Source organism: Taeniopygia guttata, chromosome 10 (assembly GCF_048771995.1).
Source record: "Taeniopygia guttata chromosome 10, bTaeGut7.mat, whole genome shotgun sequence".
NCBI lineage: Eukaryota > Metazoa > Chordata > Aves > Passeriformes > Estrildidae > Taeniopygia > Taeniopygia guttata.
This window is the reverse complement of record NC_133035.1, coordinates 3368909-3390215: the sequence shown is the minus strand read 5'-3', so window position 1 is coordinate 3390215 and position 21307 is coordinate 3368909. Positions and strand designations below refer to the sequence as shown.

The following is a 21307-nucleotide window of genomic DNA, read 5'->3' as shown; positions in this document are numbered from 1 at the left end:
CCAGTCCCGCCTCCGCCACGCCGAGTAGCGCCTCCCGCCCCCGCAGGCCCCGCCCACCGCCGTGAGGGCCGGAGCCCGGCGGGATCCCGGCCCTTAAAGGCGCCGCCGTACAGCCCCTTAAAGGGGGAGCGCGGCGGGCGAGCCCCAGCGTTCCTCCGCCCCGGGCGGGTCTCAGGCTCTCTGCCCCAAGCACAGAAACCCCAGCTCCTACAGACCCGACCCCCTGACTGCTCCTTAGGCCCACTCCGCACTCCAACAGATGCCTCCGGCCCTGCCACTCCCTCCCCTGTAGAGCCCCTCCACCAGAGTCCCCTCAGCTCCCCACAGGCAGCCCCAACCCTCCTAGCTTACTCCTCCACTGGCAGCGCCCTCAAACTGCAGCACATGCCCCCAGCCCCTGCAGATCCCCACACCAGACACCCCAAGCCCTGCAGACTGCTTCAGCAGACAGCCGCCTGGAACCCAAAGCACTTCCCCACCCTTGGAGACGGCCCCAGCTCCCCTGGCCCTTCACCAGATCTCTCCCTCCCGCTGCAGACCCCTCACCAAGCCACAAGGAGCAGCTCAGCCCAGCAGGTGCTTCAGCTTCTCTTTATTGATGGACAGTTGTGCTCTCCCACCCCAGGGCCCATCAGAGTGCTGGGTGAGGGGGGCTCTGGGGTGGTGGGGGGACATGACTAACACAGGAGACAACGCCGCAAGGGGAGCATGGGACGCTCTGTGCACGGAGCCAACACCCTTCGCCTGCCCCCATTCCCGAAACAGTCAGCTGAGAAAGGCTGGATCTGCCTTGGATTGGGTCTGGGGAGGCATGTAGCCATCACAGAAAGGGGGAGTAGCAGCTTGCCTCGAGCAAGAAGGGGTCCAGCAGAACCACTGACCACACATCACCTCTTCTCTCCTTCCCCAAAACCCCACACCAGGGCCACGGAAAGGGACATTTCACACTCTGAGGACAGTCAACAGGAAAGAGGAGTCCCAACAGCACAGAAACCTCCTACGCTGACTCCAACACACATCAAGGCAGGACTTTAACTACAGGGAGAGATTTTTAAAAAACTAAACACTTCAAGTATATTTTTTTTTTTAGTGATTTAAGGTCTCTTGCCCCTGCTGCTGCTGCACTGGGTGGTGTTTAGCAACCTACATCCACTCTAGGGACAAGGACAACAGCGCAAGCGATGGCTGGTCTACTGCAAGGGGAGACAGGGCAGTGGGGTGGTGGGAGGGGATGGGGGCAGGAGGAGAAGGCCCAGTGGGCGCTCAGGGTACGGGCACCACACGCATGGTGTTGGTATAGCCAGAGCCGGGGCGCCAGCCCGTCAGCACGATCACCAGGTCGCCGCTCTTGAAGAATCCACGAGCTTTGCCTAGGAGAGAAGAGGGAGGCATCAGAGCCCAGTCCCACCCTGTCTCCTTGCCATGGGGCAACAGTGTTCATCACCCACTCCCCAAGTCACTAAACTGCCTGTGCCACAGCAGTTGGGGCTCCAGAAGCGTATCAAAATCCCACCTTCCTACTGCCCACCCATCTGACACCCTTCGCCTCTGCTCTGCAGTTCTCTGCAACAGAACTTGAAATTCCACAGCACATGATTTGGAGGGGGTGCAGGACAAAGTCAACCCAGGCTTCCCTTGTCCCTCAGGAGTGGTGAATGTCATATGTCTATCACTCACCACCATATACCCAGCCTGGTCTTCTGCTGGAAACTCCTTAAAGGCAGCTGTCCCAAACCCACCACCCCATTTCCCAATCAGATGTGGTTCTGCTCATGCAATCACCACCAGTTTCGTGTCCGGATCCAGTTACCACACAGGCAGCCAGTTCCTCTCTTCCCATCACCAGTGAGCCCAAAGTACCACCTAGGTGCTCAGGGCCACCAGGTCCCACCACAGCCACGTCCCACGGGAGGGTGCCACTCACCAACATTCATGCCCAGGGTGACGCGCAGGTCCACGTCCTCGGCCCAGGCGTCCTGGGCAGGGTCTTTGCAGAGCACGGGGAAGATGCCGCGGTACAGGTGGGCCTGGCGCGCCGTCTGCTCATTGCGGGTGATGGCGATGATGGGCGCCCGCGGGCGGTACCGCGACACCAGGTGTGCCGACCTGCAGGGAAAACAGCCACGGTGGGGCTCCACACAGCCAGCTCAGCCTCCAGAGAGGACACCTGGGAACGGCCTGTGGGAGCACAGCAGCACCAAGGTCTGTCTGTCAGCCACCAGGGCTCCCAAAACCCCTGGGGGATGTGACCAGTTTCCACAAAATCCACTCACCAACCAGCTTGATGCTCTGCTGGACTTCCAGTTAGGCAACTGGGCAGACCACCACTGCTTGTCCCCACTGGTGGTGACAATCTCTTCACCTCCATGTTTAGCAAATGCTATCAGGGTGTTTTGGTCCCTGAACAAGCCTTTACTTGTCTCTGTTGCTATGTTAGGGTGGCGAGATGCCATTTATTCCGGCCTCCGCAAGCAGGCCTTGGCATCTCAACAGGGGTCCCTGAAAGTTCCCTGTTTTGAGGAACTCCCGGTTTTCAGGGTGGAAAGAGCCTGTGCCAGCAGCACTGCCCAAAGCATGCCAAGGAGGAAGCCATCCGCCTCCCAGCCACCCTGAAGCCAGCAAACAGGCCAGTTCCTCCACACAGAGCTCTGCTCCTGCACCCCATGGGAAGCAAATGCAACAGAGGCCAAAATTTATACTGGGAAGTTGGGCACAAAGTCTTTAAAATGCTTTAAAGCACCTTAAAACAGCAGCAGCACAGCCTGGGTGGGGACTAGACTACAGCTTTCCTTTCTCTGAGCACTGCTGAGGGAGAGCATCTGCAAACAAATTCAAGCTGCAAGGCTGTGGCATCTGCAGCTCCATCTTTCCAACGGACATGCTGGTGTCTCCACTTGCTTTTGCAGCCTTGTTTAGTGGAGCCAAGCTCAGCAACACTCAAATGCAAAGTTTGCTGCTTAAAGCAAGGGCCAGCAGACTGCTCCAAGCACCCAACCACACGTGCCAGCTCTCAGACAATCTTTCCCACACTGTCCAAGCTGCCTCCCATGAGATCTGGGAGATTCAGGTACTCACAAGAGTTAACCTAATCCACAGCTAAAAATATTCAAATATCAGAGTTCAAATTCTTTAAGAAGGTCAAGTGTAAGGTTGGAACATTTGACAAAGAAACATTAGAAGCATGAGGACATCCAGAACTCAGTGCTTACAGCTCCCTCCTCATCTCTGCAGAAAGTAATTTTCTGCTTGAAATCATTTTAAGCTGTACATTTTGGTGAAGGTTTCACCGATGGTCTGCATCTTCAGATACATGTGCTGCACTACTGTTTTGCTGTGAATCCAGCGTGAGAAATCCTGATTTCCTTCCAGAAAGCAGTCTGAGACTTATGGTCGGACGTGCTTTGGGAGCAGGCAGCCCAGGTCCTCTAGATGGACGAGCTGATCCATGAGGCTCCAGCTCCCATTCCACAATGCAAGAACCAAGTCTCTGCTTGGCAGCTGTCACCGTTGCTGGAAAGAAATCCCAAACTACATTATTCCAGCACACTTCACCTGCAGCCACTGAGCTCACCTGGCGCTTGCCAGACGCCTGTCTGTGCAGAGAGATTACCTGCAGGCAGGGACAAAGAATCCTGGAAGAGGACATTTCCAACACTTTCCATTTCCCTGCCTAGCACAGGCTGCGCAGTCCCTCTTCACCCCTTGGGCTCAGGCAAGCAGGGCTGATGACTGCAAAGTCTAGCAAGGGACCAATAATTTGGATGCTACTACAAAAGGCCAAAGCCTTGATTAAAAAAAAAAAAAAAAAAGATTCTGCATCCACTGAACTTCTGTCTCACTGTTACATTGATGATTTCTTGCCAAGAAGTTTGAATTGAAGCTGCAACACTTATTTTCCCTTGGCTCTTCCAGCTGGCGCCACTGCCACTTGTAGCAATGAGGGGAGGCTGGCCTTGGAGCTGGTGCCACGCTGGCAGAGGCAGGCCGAGGACTCAGAGTGTAAGGATGTGTGTCCATCTCCCGAGGAACCAGCACGGCAGGCACCGCCAGAACCTGACTCCACCGGTCTCGCAAAGCCACGGGATTCTCCTTCCCCCACCCTGTCACACAGCAGGTTTGACCTGGGGGCACTTGTACCCTCCTACCTTCCAGACTTGGTGAGGACAATAATGGCCCCGCTGCAGCACTTGAAGGACGCTTCCACAGCGCCAACTGCAGCGGCCTCGGTGGGGTCGCAGTTGAGGGGGGTCAGACGACGCAGTTCCTCAAACAACTGCCTGTGAAAGATGGCGGCTTCGGCCTCCCGGGCAATCTACAAGAGCAACATGCGTTCGGAGACAGCACTCACGGCAGGCGCTCGGGCACAGGGCAGGGCGAGGTGCTCCAGCACAGAGTGCCACATCCCAACTGCAGCCTCTGGCACTGTCACTAACCAGCGAGCTCAGACTAAGCTCACCCTAACAGCACACTGGTCCCTGCGGAGGAATCACTCGATTCCCAAGGGTTCTTTTTCCAATAGTGGCACCTCGCCCTGTCAAACCAACACTCAGGTGACACTCATGCCAACTGCCAGGCACTCTCGCTCTGCTCCTGCCTACTGGGATCCCTCCCTGGCACGGGGTCAGCTCACATGGCAGCGGTTACACAAGGCTGGGACGGGCAGCGAGCAGCTGGCCAAAGCCTGCAGTGTTAGAGCGCAGTGTGTTCTGCCACGGAAAGGGCTGGCCCAAGCCCCCTCTCTGAGCCCTACCTGCCGGACTCGGTCAGGACTAGCAGGGCTGCAGCTAAGCACTTAAAAGAGGCCTCCACCGCGCCCGCTGCCATGGCATCGGCAGGGTCCCTGTTGTTAACATTGAGGCGTAAAATTTCTTCGAACAGCTGCCGATGAAACATTGCGGCCTCAGCCTCGCGGGCGATCTGCAGGCCCGAGTGGGAGGGAAGGAGGAGAACAGAGGAAAGAAAAGAAGGAAAGATATACCAGAGGAACATGAGATCACGTTAACTTGCTTAATTGTCATAGTAATGCATGCAAGAGGGTATTAAGGTGAAGCAGTGAAGCTTTTTGTCTCTCAGGTTCTGACTTTGAGAAATGCAATCCAGACTAAAATTCACCGTACCATGGCTGGCAGGCCCCAGTCACTGGGCAGGCATTCCAAACATGGTATTTTTGTTGTATTTGGGAGTTCCCACAGAGCAGGCAAACAAATTGCTTTTCAAGGAGCAGAACGAGCCTCAGAGACAGACTATGCTTTGTCATGGCTGCTTATGCCTTCCCTGAGAGACTCTTATGCCACCTACCTGCCTATGGTCCTGCTTGCAATTCTGTAAGAGAGAGTATCTGGCTTTCTTTCCCAGGCTCCCAACACCAGAGTGCTGCTGGAACAGTTTTCATGAAGCCAACATGCAAGCAACACACTTTAAATGTCATCTCTGAAGGTGAGAGACTGTTCTCTCAGTCTTGTTACATTTAGTTTAACTTCAGGGTCAATGAAGATTTCATTTGAAAGCCTATAAAGATTTATTTTAACTTGAGAGTCAATAAAGCTTCACATCCAAGTGGGATACCAACTTCTTTTTGGTAATAGGGAAACAAACAGGAACAAGTCTTCCTTATAGGGTTGTCACAGTGTGGATGTTGGAGTGTTTGCCAGATACAGACAGATTAGAGGGACAGAGGCACAACTAAAGGCTTTGTGTTCTGTCTGAGCACTGGGAACAGGTTCAGCAACCTGTTCATCCCAGAATCCTGGGAATCTTCATGTTTAATCATCTTGGAAGGCCTGACAACCCAATAAAGAAGGCTTGCAGAGACTAGAAAAGCATGCAAAGGTTCATGATCTTCTCAGGGACAACTTCATCCAGTTACTCCACAAAGTGAACAGCCGCTACACAAAGCATGACAAGTTCATGTTGAATTACAGACTGATGTGCCACCACAGTGAAAGCTCTGGAGTTAGAAAAATCAGCATTCTGCTACTCTAGTGTTAATGAATTATTTTATGTGATGCTGGGAATTATCCCTTCCACTGTTATCAGTTTAAGCCAAAGCAGTTAAGTATCTTAGGTCTAAAAATAACAGGACACAGGCAGCAGGCCGGAAGAGCAGGCCAGTGCCAACTTGTCCTAAAGCATATTGTTACTGATGGATTTAGATAAAAGGGGAGTATCTGCATCACAACACTTACTCCAAATGCAGGAGCTGGAAGCATGGCAGTTTATTTGCAGCTCCTGGTACAAAGGCAGCAGGTTCATGTAACACAGAGAGCAAATCTGATTTTAGAGGGAAGTCTGCACTACCCATGTGTAGTGGGAATAGAGGTGTCTGCTTTGACAGCGGCTGCAGAGGGGCACAGCAGCCATTAACTTCACCCCAGAGCTGGATTTGCTCAGACAGGAATAGCTACAGAGAGTTTCCAGTTGGTGCAGGGGTGGAGATACCAGGGAGGTGGGAGAAAGGAAAATTGAGAGGCTGTTTAAACCTTGGTCCTATCAGGCAGCATAGCATAGCTAGGCTGGGCTTTGAAGTGTGGATCCTGGATTTTGCCTGGAACAGCAAAGATGCCCACTCCCACCTACATATTTGTATGTATGCCCAGTATTTGGAAGTTTGCTGCTGCCCACTTCAGATGGTAACATCCACCTGGCTCCAGCCATGCTGCAGATCCCCAGACCATGGTTACTCAGGACATATTGCTGGGCTTGACTAGTAAGAAGTGAATTAGCTGAGAGGAAAGATCCTCACTGTACCAGCATGCGCTCCTACCATAAGAGTTGGCACCTTGCTGCCTGAAACATCCCACACTTAGTCAATCTGTATTTCAATTTCTGCACAGTGTTAAAGCCTTCAGTGCTTCTCCAGGGGCCCTGGTGGAATGAACACCATGCCCAGGTCTGTAGGAAGAGGGAAGCACATGCGACAGATCCTCAAATCAGTCTACAGATACAACACAATCTGCCCAGACCAAAGAATTAATGCCAGGAAGGAAACCTAGGCATAAGGTTTGCTGCAGCAAGTTCCCAAGTCTTGGTAGGCAGTAGATCCTTGTGATTTAGGGGTTGGAAAAGGAGGAAGAAGCTTTAAGGTGCGCTGTTAGCATTTGGCCTGTAAAAAAGCACCACCGCCCAGTGATCGTAAGCTGTATTTTGCATTTGCCTCGTGCAAAAAACACCACTCCATACTGAGGTAAAAGATGTTTAGGTAACACACTGCAAACCAACACTGGCTGAGTTGAATAACCTACAGAAGCTGAGTTACAAATAAAACTGGTGCGAGTTAGAACTTGTGATGTGATTCACATTATGTTGTGATTCACAGCACTGGTAACTGGAGAGCAGCAATGCTCACAGGTACTTGATATAAGGCTTATATCAGCTGAAACACGAACTTGAAGCAGAGCAGAGGTTTCTGGCAGTTCAGGCATGTAAAAGTATGGTGCTGTAAGTACTCATGCAACAAACTCCCCCAACCCCCAGCACACAGCAGGTGCTGAATGCAACAGCACTGTAAATCACCCTCAGGAGCCTCCCCACCCCCTCCCATGAAGGACTCAGCCAAAACCTTTCATTATGTATAGATAAACTGCTTAAAGCAGCTCCATAACCCTGCAGAAGTTTAAGGCATTTAATATGCCACTGCAATAGGACACTGGATGAAATTTGTGGCAATTTCCTGGCAATGGCAAAAAGAAACGGGAAGTTTTATATCTCAGCATTTCAGAGCAGCTCTCAGCTCTGCTTGGCAAGTTTGGAGCACACAAAGTGAGATTCCAGGCCCTCAGGACCATGTTTGTTCAAAAAAAAAAAAAAAATCACCCACGGCAGAGCATGAGGAAAAAATGGCTCTTTTAAGCAGCTGGGTCCATTTAGGCCTTTGAGTGGCCAGCTCAGGTGGCCAAGAGCAAGGTGGTGTCCCTGTCCCAGGCAGGGCAGGGCAGTACTCACAGCGTGCTGCATGCGCACAGCCTCGAGGGGATAATCTCCCTTGGCTGTTTCCCCGGACAGCATGATGCAGTCTGCTCCGTCCAGGACGGCGTTGGCGACGTCGCTGCCCTCAGCACGTGTCGGGCGAGGCTTCTTGATCATGCTTTCCAGCATCTGGGAGAGAACAAACCCACGGGATCAACACACTGCCAGAGGAAGCAGCTACACTTCAATACTCCTTATGGCTTGGGCAGAAAGAGGGATGCGACCTAAGGACCGCAAGAGTTCTCCATGGGTACAGAACAGAAAGAGGGTGTGGTTCCTAAACCAGCTTTGATTTAAAGCCTCCATCAGTAAGAAAAATAATCCATTCAATTTTATACCCATTCCACATTTACTCCTTTTCCAGGGAGATTTAAACCACACAACATCCCAGACAGAATACTCCAGCCTTCAACTTCTCAGCACAACGCTTCATCCAAGGAACTCAGTGCTCTTTAGAGCACTGTGGCATTAGATGTATTTATGGAAAGCTCAAGTCCAGTAATATATTCTCAAATTTGGGGATTTTATCATCTAGAAATCATAAAGAGCAGGGTCTGCACCAATGAAGTTACCTTCCCCAACACAAGATTTTAAATGCTTTATGTTCAGGGTAGTAAACTCAGAACAGTAACTCCACCAGCTTCCTAAGCATCCACACTTAAAATAGTGGAAAATGGGACAGCTTTCCATGAGGTGACCACTTCCTAATCCCTTTCCACACCCCAGTTCTGGCCAGCCCTCCTGTCTTCCTCAGGTGCTCAGCTTCCCCCCACCTGGATCTCACCACTTGTTTAAACACTATTTGCTTCACCCATGGGACACTGCCTGAGGTTGTTTCAGTTGCACTTCTGTAGCAATACAGGAAAAAGGAGCACATGCCATGGTAAATCCAGAACCTTCTTTAATGATTACTGTCTAAAGAAGTCTTCACTTCCACAGCCTGTGTGCAGAGCAATGACAGTCAGGAAACCAGTCCTCCCAGTGCTCAAGGACTGTGCATGTGGATCCCTACCACTTTCCAGAAAAAGCAGAAGGATCCTTTGCTCAGTTCCTTCCAAAGCTGCAGTGGGTTACATTTTAAGATACTTGGAAACACCAGCAAACATTCCCTGTCAGGCAGGGATGAGCTGCCACAAGATGCCAAGGAAAAGCATGTGCAATTTTTCCCATGAATTTGCAAGGTCAGCCCCAAAGGCTCATTACCACATGATGTTTTGAGGTGTATAACCTTTGGCAAGAGGTCCCATAATGTAATGCCTAAATATGAGCTTTTCAGCTATGAGCAAAACTTCTCTAAATCTCATTCTTTAACCAATGCCATCAACCTATGGCTGCCCCCAACATTCCCTTCCAACCAGAGGAGTGAGGAGCCAAAGGTGGTGCTTCCAGTACCTGAGTGGCACAGATGATGGGCTTGCCAGCCCTGTTGCAGCGCCCAATCATCATCTTCTGGGCAAGGAAGACTTTTTCAGCTGGGATCTCGATTCCCAGGTCACCGCGGGCCACCATAATGCCATCGCTGGCCTCCATGATCTCATCAAACCTGACAGCAAGAGAAGAGCTGTGTTATCCCATTTGCTCTGCAAAGCACCCTCCCATCTGTCTGTCCTCCTCTGAAAGGAGCGCTCACACTTTTCATGGGCTGTTTGGGTTCTTGCAAGGCCAAGGAAGGAGGAAAAAAAACCAGAAACAAGGCACAGTACGTATTCAGTACTCCACAAAGCTGCCTGAAGCTACAAAAAGGGAGTGTGAGTCACTTTATTTCAGTGTGACAAGCCCAAAGGATCCCCTGCACAAAGCTCACCTGCGCACACCCTCATGGTTCTCGATCTTGCTGATGATCTTGATGTTCTTTCCCTTTTCCCCCAGCACCTTCCTGACAGCGTGGACATCAGAAGCCTTCCGGATGAAGGAAGCAAACACCATATCCACGTTCTGCTCCACACCGAATTTTAGGTCCTGAATGTCCTTTTCAGAGACAGCAGGCAGGTCGACAGCAGCGCCAGGCAGGTTCACACCCTTCTTGCTGCCAAGCATGCCGCCGTTCTCAATCTCCGTCATGACATAGTCCTTCCCTGAAACACATGTTCCCATGGTCAGTGTTTACAGGATAGCTCCTGCTACCAGCTCCCACACCACCTCCCTGCCTGGGAACTACAGTGTCAACAGCAGCACACAAGATAAAAAGCACATCCCTTCTCTCCAGAGCATTTCTGTACCACGTGAGCTTGCAGTTTACCCTTGGGAACACAATAGATTAGCCTAAAACAGCTTCTAGGCTGTTCCTGGATAAGATAGCAGTTGTTCACTGCAGGAGGTTGGGATTGCCTCCCCCAAGAAAAGCTAGCAGGTTGCAGTTTTGCACACAGAGCCCTGCAACACCAAAGCCTCACCTCCCACTCCCTACACGCTCAGATTTAGAGGCTCGAGGCTACAGCAGTTTAGACAGCACTATAAAGGGAGTATTATGGAAAGTAACCTTGCCTCTAACATTACCAGTTAAAACTAGTTCTGTCTCATTACAAAACCCAGGGTCTGTGCTGTAAAACTAGTTAAATCCTACATTAAGAGCATGAATTAACCTGGCTGATCATGAACAGTGGTATGCCCCTATCACACATTCGCTTTTGAAGATGGGGTTTAGATGTCAGCCCAGTGAAACCCAGCTGAAGTTAGTTTTTGGAAAGTTCCTACACTTGAGGTAGAGAATTTCATTCAGCTCAAAGTCTCACTAAACCTTTAAGAACTATATTCTGCTTTCTTCAACACACAAGTGCAAGCTAAGAAAGTTACTGGAGGGAAAGCACAAGTATACCCTGAGAAACACCCAAACAGGCAGAGCTAAAATAGCTATTACCCACCTTTCTCCCTAACCACCAAAGAAATCAGACCATCATCCACATAGATTTTGCTACCAACTTCTACAACTTTGGTGAGATTCTTGTAGTCCAGCCAGAGCGTGTTCTCGTCACAGTTCTCCATGAAGGCATCGTCCAGGGTCACTTTGAGCTGTGCGCCCTTCTTCAGCTCCACTTCTGCTGTGCCACTCTGTGGGACAACAAAACCAGTAAAAAACAGCACACCACCATCTTGTAGCCCACAGCAGTTTGTCAGAACTTTTGGGAGGTGGTTTGTTACCTCATTTCCTATGATAGTTTTTTGTTTGGAAATGGCCACAGGCTTAACATGGTATCAAGTCTGTGTGGTGAAAAAAGCGTGATAAAAAAAAGCAACTTACTCCCTTAATGAGTCCGGTTCGGATTTCAGGTCCCTTGGTGTCCAGTGCAATTGCCACAGGTCTGTAGGTGATGGGATCAGAGGCAAAGCTCTCTGTGGCTTCTCGCACATTCTTGATTGTGCCCTCATGATACTGGCAAGAAAAGAAAAAAGATGGAAATGTTAAATCTGGTTCTACTTGGCTGCTTACAGAAAAGATCCCTGTGGACCCTAGAGGCTGCCCAAGCTGACTGTTCTGCTCCCTGTTTCAGTTCTACCTTCAAAATTTAACCAAGACTAAGCTTCCAGTAAAGCAGAGTGCAAGGATACAAGGGCCTTCCTGCCATGAAGGTGGAGTTTGGAAATTATCTCGTGTGCACTCAGCACTAAGTCCAGAAAGACAACTCAAGGAGACAGTTCCAAGGTCTGGCCGAAGTGATTTTTTTTATGAGGGCACACATCTGCCAATCGATGGTGGCTCACTAACCAAAAGGCCTTCAGGAGTAACTTTTCCAAAAGCTTTCCTGAACACCTGCCTATTCAACACAGCAGAATATTCACAGCACCAGCAGCTGGATAATTGTGTGCATTCAAAGAGACCTGATGAAAGAAGAATGTCAGTGCCACACACAGCTGTGCTCCTCCCTCCATCAGAGCAAGGGAAGATGTCTCTCCACACTGCTAGCTACCACACACACTCCCAGCCTGACCCACTATCAGTCCTGCAGGTGGACAGGCTTTTCACTCTTTGGCCTGAATCCCATAGATAAAGGATTTGCTAAAATAAGGTTATCCATGTAAATATTTACAGCTTATCTCTGGAGTCAAAGCAATCACAGACAGCTCAATACACCAGCACCACATGCCTGGCTTCCAGACCTTGTTTGTGAGAGCTTTTTGCTAAATGTTGCCAGTTTTAGGATAGTTTTCTGACAAAAGCCATCCCAGCTCCCTCAAATGTGCTACAGATGGCCAAAAGATCAGTTTACTTTACTTGTTTAAATAACATTAGGAGATAACCTCAACTACTTACAACTAGTAAGAGTTGTGTAACACTTGACAGACTTTAGTAGCTAAGACATATGCTTTCCTCTCTGTGCCACGTGGACTGATGGAGTTTGACCTGACTCACCTGGAACACTCATTTCCCTCGTGTCACTCACTCACCCCAACACGAGGCCTCCACACTGACTTTGGTATCTCGGGGGATGATAAGCCAGCACCAGGAAGGTGAGGCTGGAAAAAGCCATGCTGAAGTTCACATGTGTGCCCTTAGCCATGAATATCTAACAGCTGATAACTCTTTATAGCAGGAAAATGAGTCAGTTTATTGACAGCATGCAAGCTGGGACTGAGACAGCCTTGACCCTTCCAGGCACTGCAGCTGGGGTGGATGCAGCACAGAAAAAATGCCCTGACAGTGCCACAACACTTATCTGAATCTAATCATCTGAGATTTCCATTTTAGTTTGATACCAAGGACTAACTGGCTCCTGGGAGTCTGACTTCCTGAAGAGTTACACATGCAGAACTGGAATGCAGGCAGAACTGGAGGCAAAAGTGTATGTAAAGGGGAGCCAGGCAAGTGCCAAAACACCTCTGTTAAAGCTCAAGCCCTGGTAAATGCTTTGGGGTAGACACAAGAACTGAAGCACTTGTGACAGATGGAAATTCTTTGGGCCTTCACCGGTAACTAGGGCATTTTGCAGGAGCCAGGACAGGACACAAACTCAGGACTGGCTATGGCTGATGGTCACACTCTGCAGGCAACAGCCACACCAGAGCCTGCAGTCAGCTCTGTTGATGTGAGATGGGTAGCCAGACCTCATACAAATCAGGAAGACCTCAGCCAAGTTCACAGACTGCAGCAACTGGGCAGTAACAGTGTCAGAATTCCCAGTTTCAGCCTGGCCACCAACTCCTTTATGTGCTACCTGGCTCAAGAGCCACCCAGCTGCAAGGACCTGACTCCTGGGACACGGTTACTCCGCACTATTCTTTCTCCAGGCTGATTTCCCAACTTCAAGGCCTGCACTGACACTGTCCCAGGGTGGTTAGTCAAGGTCTGATGGCTGCCCACAGTTAGTATCAGCCCTTTTGATCCTGACACTGCCCCGTGCTCATTAAAGGCTACCAGGGTGAGAGGCCAAGCTGTTACATACCACAAGACTCATGGGTCACCAAGTAAAGCCACCTACAGCTGCTACTGGGTGACATTTTGAAACCTGGAAAGCAGCCAGGGTCAAAAAAAAAAAAACCACAAACAAAAAACCTCAGCAGAATGGGATCCTCTGCTCCTCCAGTATCAGTGAGGAGCTCAGCTATTTATAGCAATAAGGGCTTGACTGTCATGGAGTGTTGATTTCTTTTGACCTTATTTTTCTAAGCTCACCACACCATGTCCCAGGCTCCATGGTGGGACCTTCCAGAGTGCCAGGAATGCTCCCGGAGCAGCTGGTTAGCCAGAAAACCCAGCAGCCCGTTCTTCTCACTGGGCACAGTAATTACATCAAATCACCAATTACAGATGCCTTTTGATCAGGGTTGTTCATGGATCGCCTGCTTGCAAAATCCCCAGCAATGGAACAAGAAGTTAGATTAACTGATAGTGTGCCCTCCTGCAGAGGTGCAAAACAGGGACAGGTCTTCTCAGCTTTTGCTGCTCACTGGGAAGCAGCAGCTTTGGGAACAGCAAGATGTGGGGAAGAACTGAAGGATTTCATGGCAAGCAGTTGGCACAGTGTCAAATACCAGTTACCTGGCTCCCTGCTACAGGGCAGGGTGCAGAATTGAACTGCTTTCAAAACAGCCCAGAAAATACACTTCAATGTTATCAACAGTGACACGCAGACTCAGTATGTACAAGCAGCATGCTTTCCCAAAAGCAGCTATTTGACCTTCCCACACCAAGGATGGTCTGGATGAAACTGGATTTCCCTCCTCCCTGTGGGACACACACGGGCTGTAGCAGCTCGGACCGCACCCTTACCTCATGGGTGCCGTGAGAGAAGTTGAGCCGGGCAACGTTCATTCCAGATTTAATCATTTCCTTCAGTTTCTCCACAGAGCGGGAGGCCGGGCCTAGGAGGAAGAAACGGTTTGAACATTAACTTTAGAAAAATAATGAGGTAACCCACACAGACCAGGCTGTTTCATGTGGAAGAGAAAAGGTAAATGGATACAGCATTGCTCAGCGCTGCAGCAGCAAATATTGTTTTAACTTGCCCACGGAGTGCAGCAGAACCCAAGCAATTCCCATTTCCCTGGATACTGGATTCACTCCCAGCAGTAACACAGGTTAGGCAAACACAGGAAAGTCATGTTCCTTCACCACACAAGTTCAGCACTGGCAAGGGATTAAAGTCAGATCTTTCTCACAATTCCCCTAATAAGTTTCACCAAGGCGTGGGCTCCTAGCTGCAATTCTCTCCTATCTAGGAATGGCCTACCAATGGTGCAGATGATGCCGGTGTTTCTGGCAATGGTTGGCTCCGAGTCGATGTCCAGGCGGCACATGTGCTCCAGGAAGGTGTCTGCCATGGCAGCGTGCAGCTGCTGGGTCTGGATGAAAGCGGTCCCTGCATCGTGGTGCTTCGACATGGCTGCTCGATTTCTGTGTCTGGAAGGGAAGAAAGCAGTGCCAGGTTTGGGAATCACCCACCCTGAACTGCCCATCAAGCAGACACCAAGACAACAATATGATGAATATGGAGGTAACAAGAAAGCTGCTACTGGGTCAAACTAACTTTATGTTCCTATTTGAGAATCCTAACAGGCAAGGCACATTTCTATTTCATGTCATCCCCCACATGGACCACCCAAAGCTCACCTGCCTTCTATGCAGATGTTCCCTTCATAGCTTCTCTTCATTGCCAGTCTTCCCTTGGAGCTACACAACGCAACAAAATTCAAGCACTTGAGTGCACAGGCAGAGGTTCTGCCTCCTCCCTCCCAGCTCTCCACTCATTTCTCCTACAGGCCTCAACTGCACGTCCCATCCCACATGGGATCAGGGCAGCTCGGCTCTAGCGTGACTGCAGCACACCCAGACATGGACACTTCTGCTCAGGAGCACCTAATCACAGCAAAGTCCACATAAGCCTAAACCCCATCCTTTAAGCTTGGACAAGCAAGCAGGCTTGAGTTGATTAAACACAACACTTTGGCAGAGAACATACAAAAGACTGAAGATTTAATACACCGAAAGTCCCTCTGTGACTGAAGACACTGTAGGTCTCCCCCCACTCCTGCACTCCCCTTCACCTACAGCACCAGAATTTACCATCAGGTTTAAAACTGGTTGTATTTTTCAACATTTGGGAATAAAAAAACTTCTCTGAACTCGGGCTGTTTGCCTCCTCTGGACTAGAGAGTCCTCACAACAGCAGGACCAGCATATTCTTTGGGAACCAACTCATCCTTTGAAGAGCAAGCTGAGTTGAAGCTTAACAGTCCACTAGGATGGGAGGACATTCATTTCACAGCAGTGCCAGTGCCCCAGGCATTTCTAATTGCAGTAATTTTGTTCTCAAGTAACAGTGGCAGCTCAAAGCTTTGTCACTTGGACCTGCCCAGGCTAAAATCCCAGCAAAACAAAAGCCTCTGGTAAAAGAGTGATGCAAGGTGGAGGCTATTGGTATGGGCAGATCACTCATTTTGCCTTTAAAGATTGGTTTAACTTCAAACTCTGTGCCCTGGGCACACAGATGACACTGAAAGCAGGCATGAGCAGCCTTCATGTCCAAGATGTTCTTATAGAAACACAGCCGGGGCTCAGCTAAAAGCTGGGACAGAGGAGGAATAGAGCTGGGCTTTTGTTCTGCCCGCCCCAGGCAGACAAAGCCCATCAATAAACCACAGAATGGTGTGAGGGGCACACACCAACCGGCTCAACATATCCAACTTTGACACAGAAGCACCAATAAACCCAAAAACTCTGGCAGAGCTAGCAGGACTGAGCAGAGGGAAGGGCAGATTAAGCCCTGCCAGCCTGCTGCCGGGCTCCAATGCTCCTCCCCTGCTCCGCAGCCCTTCCTCAGCAGCCCTTCCTCTCGTACGTGCAGATCCTCTCGCAGGCAGCCCTGACTCACCCTCACCGCGCTGCCATGCGCCACAGAGCAGCCAGGCCAGCAAAAACCATAATTTGACCTGGCAAAGCTTTTTTTCCCTCAGCCCTGCCAGAAGCTGCTGATTCACTGGAGTCACTACAAGAAGGTCTGCCCACATAAAAAGCCCAACAAAGTCTCATTATTATAGGAAAACCCTCTGGTCAGTCCTAAAACATTGTGTTTCAGCCCTCTAACACTTGCTGTTGCACCCTCTTGACACCTGCAGTGCAGTGTCAAGTTTCCTTAGATGCCAAAAAAAACAAGCCTTTGCTGGGAAATCACCTCCACGCACAGGCAATCAGGTTTGCACAGCTTCTAGGAACAAGAGGAATACTGAACAAGGTATCCCAACACAGAAACTGCAGCCAGAGCACAATTTGGAAGTTTATAAAAAATAGTCAAGTGAATTTTCCCTGCCGCATGAAAATCCCCCACCCACTCGAGTCATTTGCAAATATAATTTTAACACCCTTGAAGTCTTTATAAAGAGAAAGGAAAAGTTCACTTCCCAGCCAGTATCCCCTTCACAGGATTTTCCAGCAGTTCAGAGGGCTCAGAAAAATTAACCGCAGACACAGTGACCTTGTCCAGGGGCGAGAGCAGAGACGCAGGAGCCAGAAAGTATCCCAAACACCCATCTGTCTACAGCACCATGCCCACGACCACCAAGAGCCTTTTCAATACTCTCCCCTGCCTTCCACCACAGTGCATTTACAAGGCATCAACTGAATTTTACTGGAACGACCAGTCTCATATTTATAACAGGAATGTCTGGCATTTCCCACTACTCCGCTTTTTTTTTTAATATCAAACAGAGGAGCAAGGACTTCAAGGACACCAGAAAACATGGAGCATTCAGTCTGGGCAGATTGAGGAAATACCCTCTAATGCCTCAATGTTTCCAGCACTGAATAAACCTGAATTCATTCCTCAAGGAATAACGATTAAGTCCCCGAATTTATTACTTGGCCTGCCCAAGCTTCAGGCAGGGTGTCCCAATGCTGTCTGGTATCTCCTCAGCTCCTGAATATTTCAGACTGAGCCATCTGAGGTCAGGACTGGGTTTTACTGCAGCCAGGTGAGTAATTCCAGCCAGCTCATCCCATGGGTCAGATGAGAGAAAGCCTAAAATCACGGTCTCTCTGGATATGCCCCTTGGGGATGGAGAAAGGAGAGGGAGCAGCAATCCCCACCCATGCCCAAGTCTTTGCTGTTATTGGTGACAAAGTGAAGTAGAAACTGCAGCAAGGGCTGTCCCCAGGCCACAGCCAGAGCTGTGTCACTGCCTGCAGGAACTCCAGCGAGGAGGCTCCCAGGGGGTGATGATTCGGGATTTACTGGTCAGCCTCACTTACACAACCTCACGGATGCTGCAGAACAAGGCTGCTCGTGCCCAGTCACCCTGCCTGCAGGCAGAAACGGTTTGAGTTAGTGCTCAGGGCAGGGTTATGAAATCAGGCAGGCCTTCAGATTCTCAAAAGAAGTCTAGAAAAACATAGCTTTGCTCATTCCAGAAGCTAAAGGCATTCAACAACAGAGAAATGCAGCTCTGCAGAAAAGCAGATTTTTACCCTGGCCTGACATCCCCTCTCCCAGGGACGGAGAACAGCACATTCCTGCCAGGCAGCTGGTGCTGGAGGTGGTGTCTCGCCGTTACGTAAGGACAAAATGGCCACCCCAAAATTCCACCCCTTTTCTGCAATCCTGGATGGAACCCAGGAGCCACCACCTGCTCCTGGCTAGCCGACACTCTCTCCAGCATTGAGCTGCGGACCCACGGGAGGAGAGACCCACAACGGAGATGCCCCTCCAGCTTTTTGGCAATGGGGAACAGGAAGATCAGGCTGGTCTGGCACCTTCCCCGTGTCTCGGCTGGCTCTGCCGTGCTGAGCTGCCCTCCCTGGAAGGCTTAACTAGAAAAATAAGACGAGGTGGCAAGCATCGGATGTTTGGTGAGGAGAAGGACTTATCTCGAGGGTATTTGTAGGACACACCTACAGGCTTAACCTTGCAGAGGACAAGGAGCCTTTCAGCTTAGCAAAAAGCACCTGGCTGCCTTCAGGCAAGCTGTAAAAACCTGCTTTACAAGATAAAAGCAAGCTTTGGGGTTTTCTTTTCACATTTAACTAGGTAGAAGCGCTGCATCCCCACTCCAGGATGGAGATTGCTGCACGTGGCAGCGCCCTGTACTGCAGCCCCATTTCCTACGTGCCATCCATCACCACCCGCTGCGGCTCCATCTTCCCCCGGGAGAACAACGGCCAGACCAGAGATAAAGGACAGGCACGTGTCCAGCCGGTCTGGGAAACGTCTTACTCCCATCAAATTAAATTATCAACTTGTTGGGTGGAAAGGGAGTTAAGGCCGGCGGTGAATCACTCAGGCTAACAGCAATAAATGAAAGTTTTAATAACAGCTTTAGATAGATAAAACATTAGGTAATAAAAAAAAAAAAAAAAAACCGCAGGCTGCTGCAGACTTTCCATTCTCTTTATCTAGTGCAAGTGAAGTTTCTCAGACGAGTTTCACAGGCAGAAGTCCCCGGTTCAAGCACGTGGCTCGCAGCAGTATTTCCTGCCTCGCACAAAAACCTTTTGCTTAATCCGGTGATGGGCTGGAAACCTGCTGGCACCAGTACGGACCATTAACCCATCGACCTCCTTTATACTAGCCAGAATTCTTCTCTATAAACGAGATCTCGGGCATAAAATTACACTCTTCAGAGGGTTTGGTTTTTTTTAATTAAGCACTTCTAATTGCACAAGTTCCTGGATGTGTCTGAGTAACCAAAAATTTGTCACTGCACCTTCGAGCCAAGGCAAGTCATGAGCAGCAGGAAAATTAACAATCTAACATGACAAAACCCTTCATGAAACACTGATTTTTTTTTTTTTTTGTTAACCTGGGCCTCTCTGATACCGAGTTGCCTTATCAGAACAAAAGCAGGTTTTTAGATACTGCCGTCTACTTTTAGTAGTCTGAGGAGACAGTCGGGAGGTTGCCATTGTCCGCCGACAAAAGCGCTATTCATGCCTTGGTAGCTCTGCAAAGGGGTTTAAATACGTTTGAAAGGTTTTCACAGTTCAAGAAACTGCCCAAATCAGTTGGACGTGCTTAAGCAGGCACAACTACGGGAGAAGATTAATTCAGGAAGGGCCTTCTCTTCCCGGAGGGGCCGGGGACAGGCTGCAGCATCGCTGGCGGGTGCAGTGAGCCGGACGGTGATTTAAGCCGATGCCCTTCGGGGAACTGCCGGCTCGTACGTGAGAGCCGGCGGGGTGGGGGAGGCGGCCCAGCGCCTCACTCCGTCTGCTCTGACTCAGCCTCCCGGCGGCTCCTCCGGCACTGCCCGCACCGGGCGGCAGCCGCAGCGGCGCCCTGCGCTCCGTTTAACGGCACGGCCGCCGGGCACACGCGGGGCTCCCCGCTCCTGCGTGCCCCACCTCATTCACCCGCCCCTAATACCCCAAACCGTACCCCCGCCGCCACCCCGCTCCCGGAGCGGCCGATTCCCGGGGTGGGCCGTGGGGAGATGCTTTGGAGCCGGCGTTCCTCGGCGTGGGATCGGAAGGGATGCTCGGAGCGGGCGCTCCCCAGCGCTGGGTCGCGGGGGGATGCTCGGAAAGGGCGTTCCCCGGTGCGGGATCTCGGGGGATGCCCGAGGAGGCAGAGGAGGGGACGCGGGGCCGGGGCTGCCGGCAGCCACGTGCTCGGCGCCGCGAGCCCCCTCCTCAACCGTCCCGTAGGGCGCGCGCCCCCTCCCCTCAGCCGCCGCCCGGGGGGACCCTCTCCCGGCGGCGGAAACACGGGAATAAGCGCGGTACCGGCGCGGCCGGCCCCACCGCTCGCAGCCCCTCAGGACGCCGTTACCTGCCGCCGCTCAGTCACGCCGCTGCCGCGTCCTCTGTCCCCGAGCGCCGCCGCCGCTCTGCACGCCGCTCCCACGCCCCGCCAAGGTGATCCCTGCTGGCCGCAGCACCGCCCCCCTCGGATCCCTCCGCCGCCCGCCCCGCCGGGGGCCGCAAGGGCGTGGCGCCGGGGCTACTTTCAGGAGCGGACGCACAAAGCGCGGGGGGAGGCGCTGAGTCACAGCACGCGCTCGACCGGCCAATGAGGAGGCGACGCAGCCGCCGCGCGCGAGGACGGAGAGTGGCCGTCGCCTTAAAGGGACCGCGGCCCGGCGCGATGCTCTTAAAGGGACCGCGGCCCCAGCTCACACTCAGCCTCCAGGTCACACCTCAGGGGTCCCTCACTCTCACACTTCAGGGGTCCCTCACGCTGGAGGGACAGCGGCTCTGGGTGTTCTGGGGTGCTTTGGAGGGTCCTGAGACCTTCCAATGGGGTCCAGTGTGGAATCCCTGCAGTGGGCCTACAGGACATAGTACTGGGGACACGAGGCTGGAGATGTTGGTGACATGGTGCTGATGCCTTAAACAGCTGGAACTGAGGCTAGATGGTGTTAGGAAGAATAAAGTGGGTTTTTATTGAAGTGTCTTCAAAGGCCACACCCTGGCAGTAGCAGAGCCACAGTCGTGGCTCTGCCCAGATGGCTCCAACATGGAAGGAAAAGAGGGCTTGGTCATGAGATCTGACATTTTAATAGGTTTTAGTCTTTTTGCATATAGGATTTAACTGTCCAGTTACTAGCTTCAAATTATGAAGTTTCATCCTCCTTGCTTGCTTGTCCACTCATGTTGTTTATGCTTTGGGCCTGAAGTTTGAAGAGATTTGTCCTTGAGTCTCCAGCTAGAACAGGATTGTTTTGTCTTCACCACCCTGGGAAAAGATCCCAGTAACACTCAATATAAAGCTAAAAGCTGCACACCAACACAGAACAGAACAGAAAAACTTAAAACCTAAGGTGTCAGTGCTGGGGGTGCTGAGGACGCTGTGCTGGGGTCAAGCGAGATCAGGCTGAAGATGCTGGGGCCACAGGGGACACTGTCCCAGCTGTGGGACACAACATGGACACTGAATGCCAGATCCATGAAGGCCTTTGCCTGGTAGTACTGGGGACC

General features: G+C 51.1%; 1 protein-coding gene across 4 annotated transcripts; it reads right to left on the bottom strand.

The window, feature by feature from the left end:
- Nucleotides 1–575: 575 nt before the first annotated feature.
- PKM (pyruvate kinase M1/2) lies at nt 576–20338 on the bottom strand. Of its 4 annotated transcripts, XM_072934126.1 has the most exons (12): nt 20160–20214; nt 15011–15070; nt 14631–14800; nt 14171–14262; nt 11204–11335; nt 10827–11013; nt 9770–10040; nt 9358–9508; nt 7942–8094; nt 4146–4312; nt 1925–2106; nt 576–1370 (listed from the first exon to the last, which is right to left on the bottom strand). In XM_072934126.1, the coding sequence occupies exons 2-12, from the start codon at nt 15049–15051 to the stop codon at nt 1264–1266; spliced, it is 1653 nt and encodes a 550-aa protein (XP_072790227.1). In that variant the 5' UTR covers nt 15052–15070; nt 20160–20214; the 3' UTR covers nt 576–1263. The 4 variants fall into 4 exon arrangements, with proteins under 4 accessions (XP_072790227.1, XP_072790228.1, XP_002192134.2 ...); XM_072934127.1 differs by lacking the exons at nt 4146–4312; nt 15011–15070 and adding an exon at nt 4751–4917 and having other exon boundaries at nt 20160–20338; XM_002192098.7 differs by lacking the exon at nt 15011–15070 and having other exon boundaries at nt 20160–20312.
- Nucleotides 20339–21307: the final 969 nt, after the last annotated feature.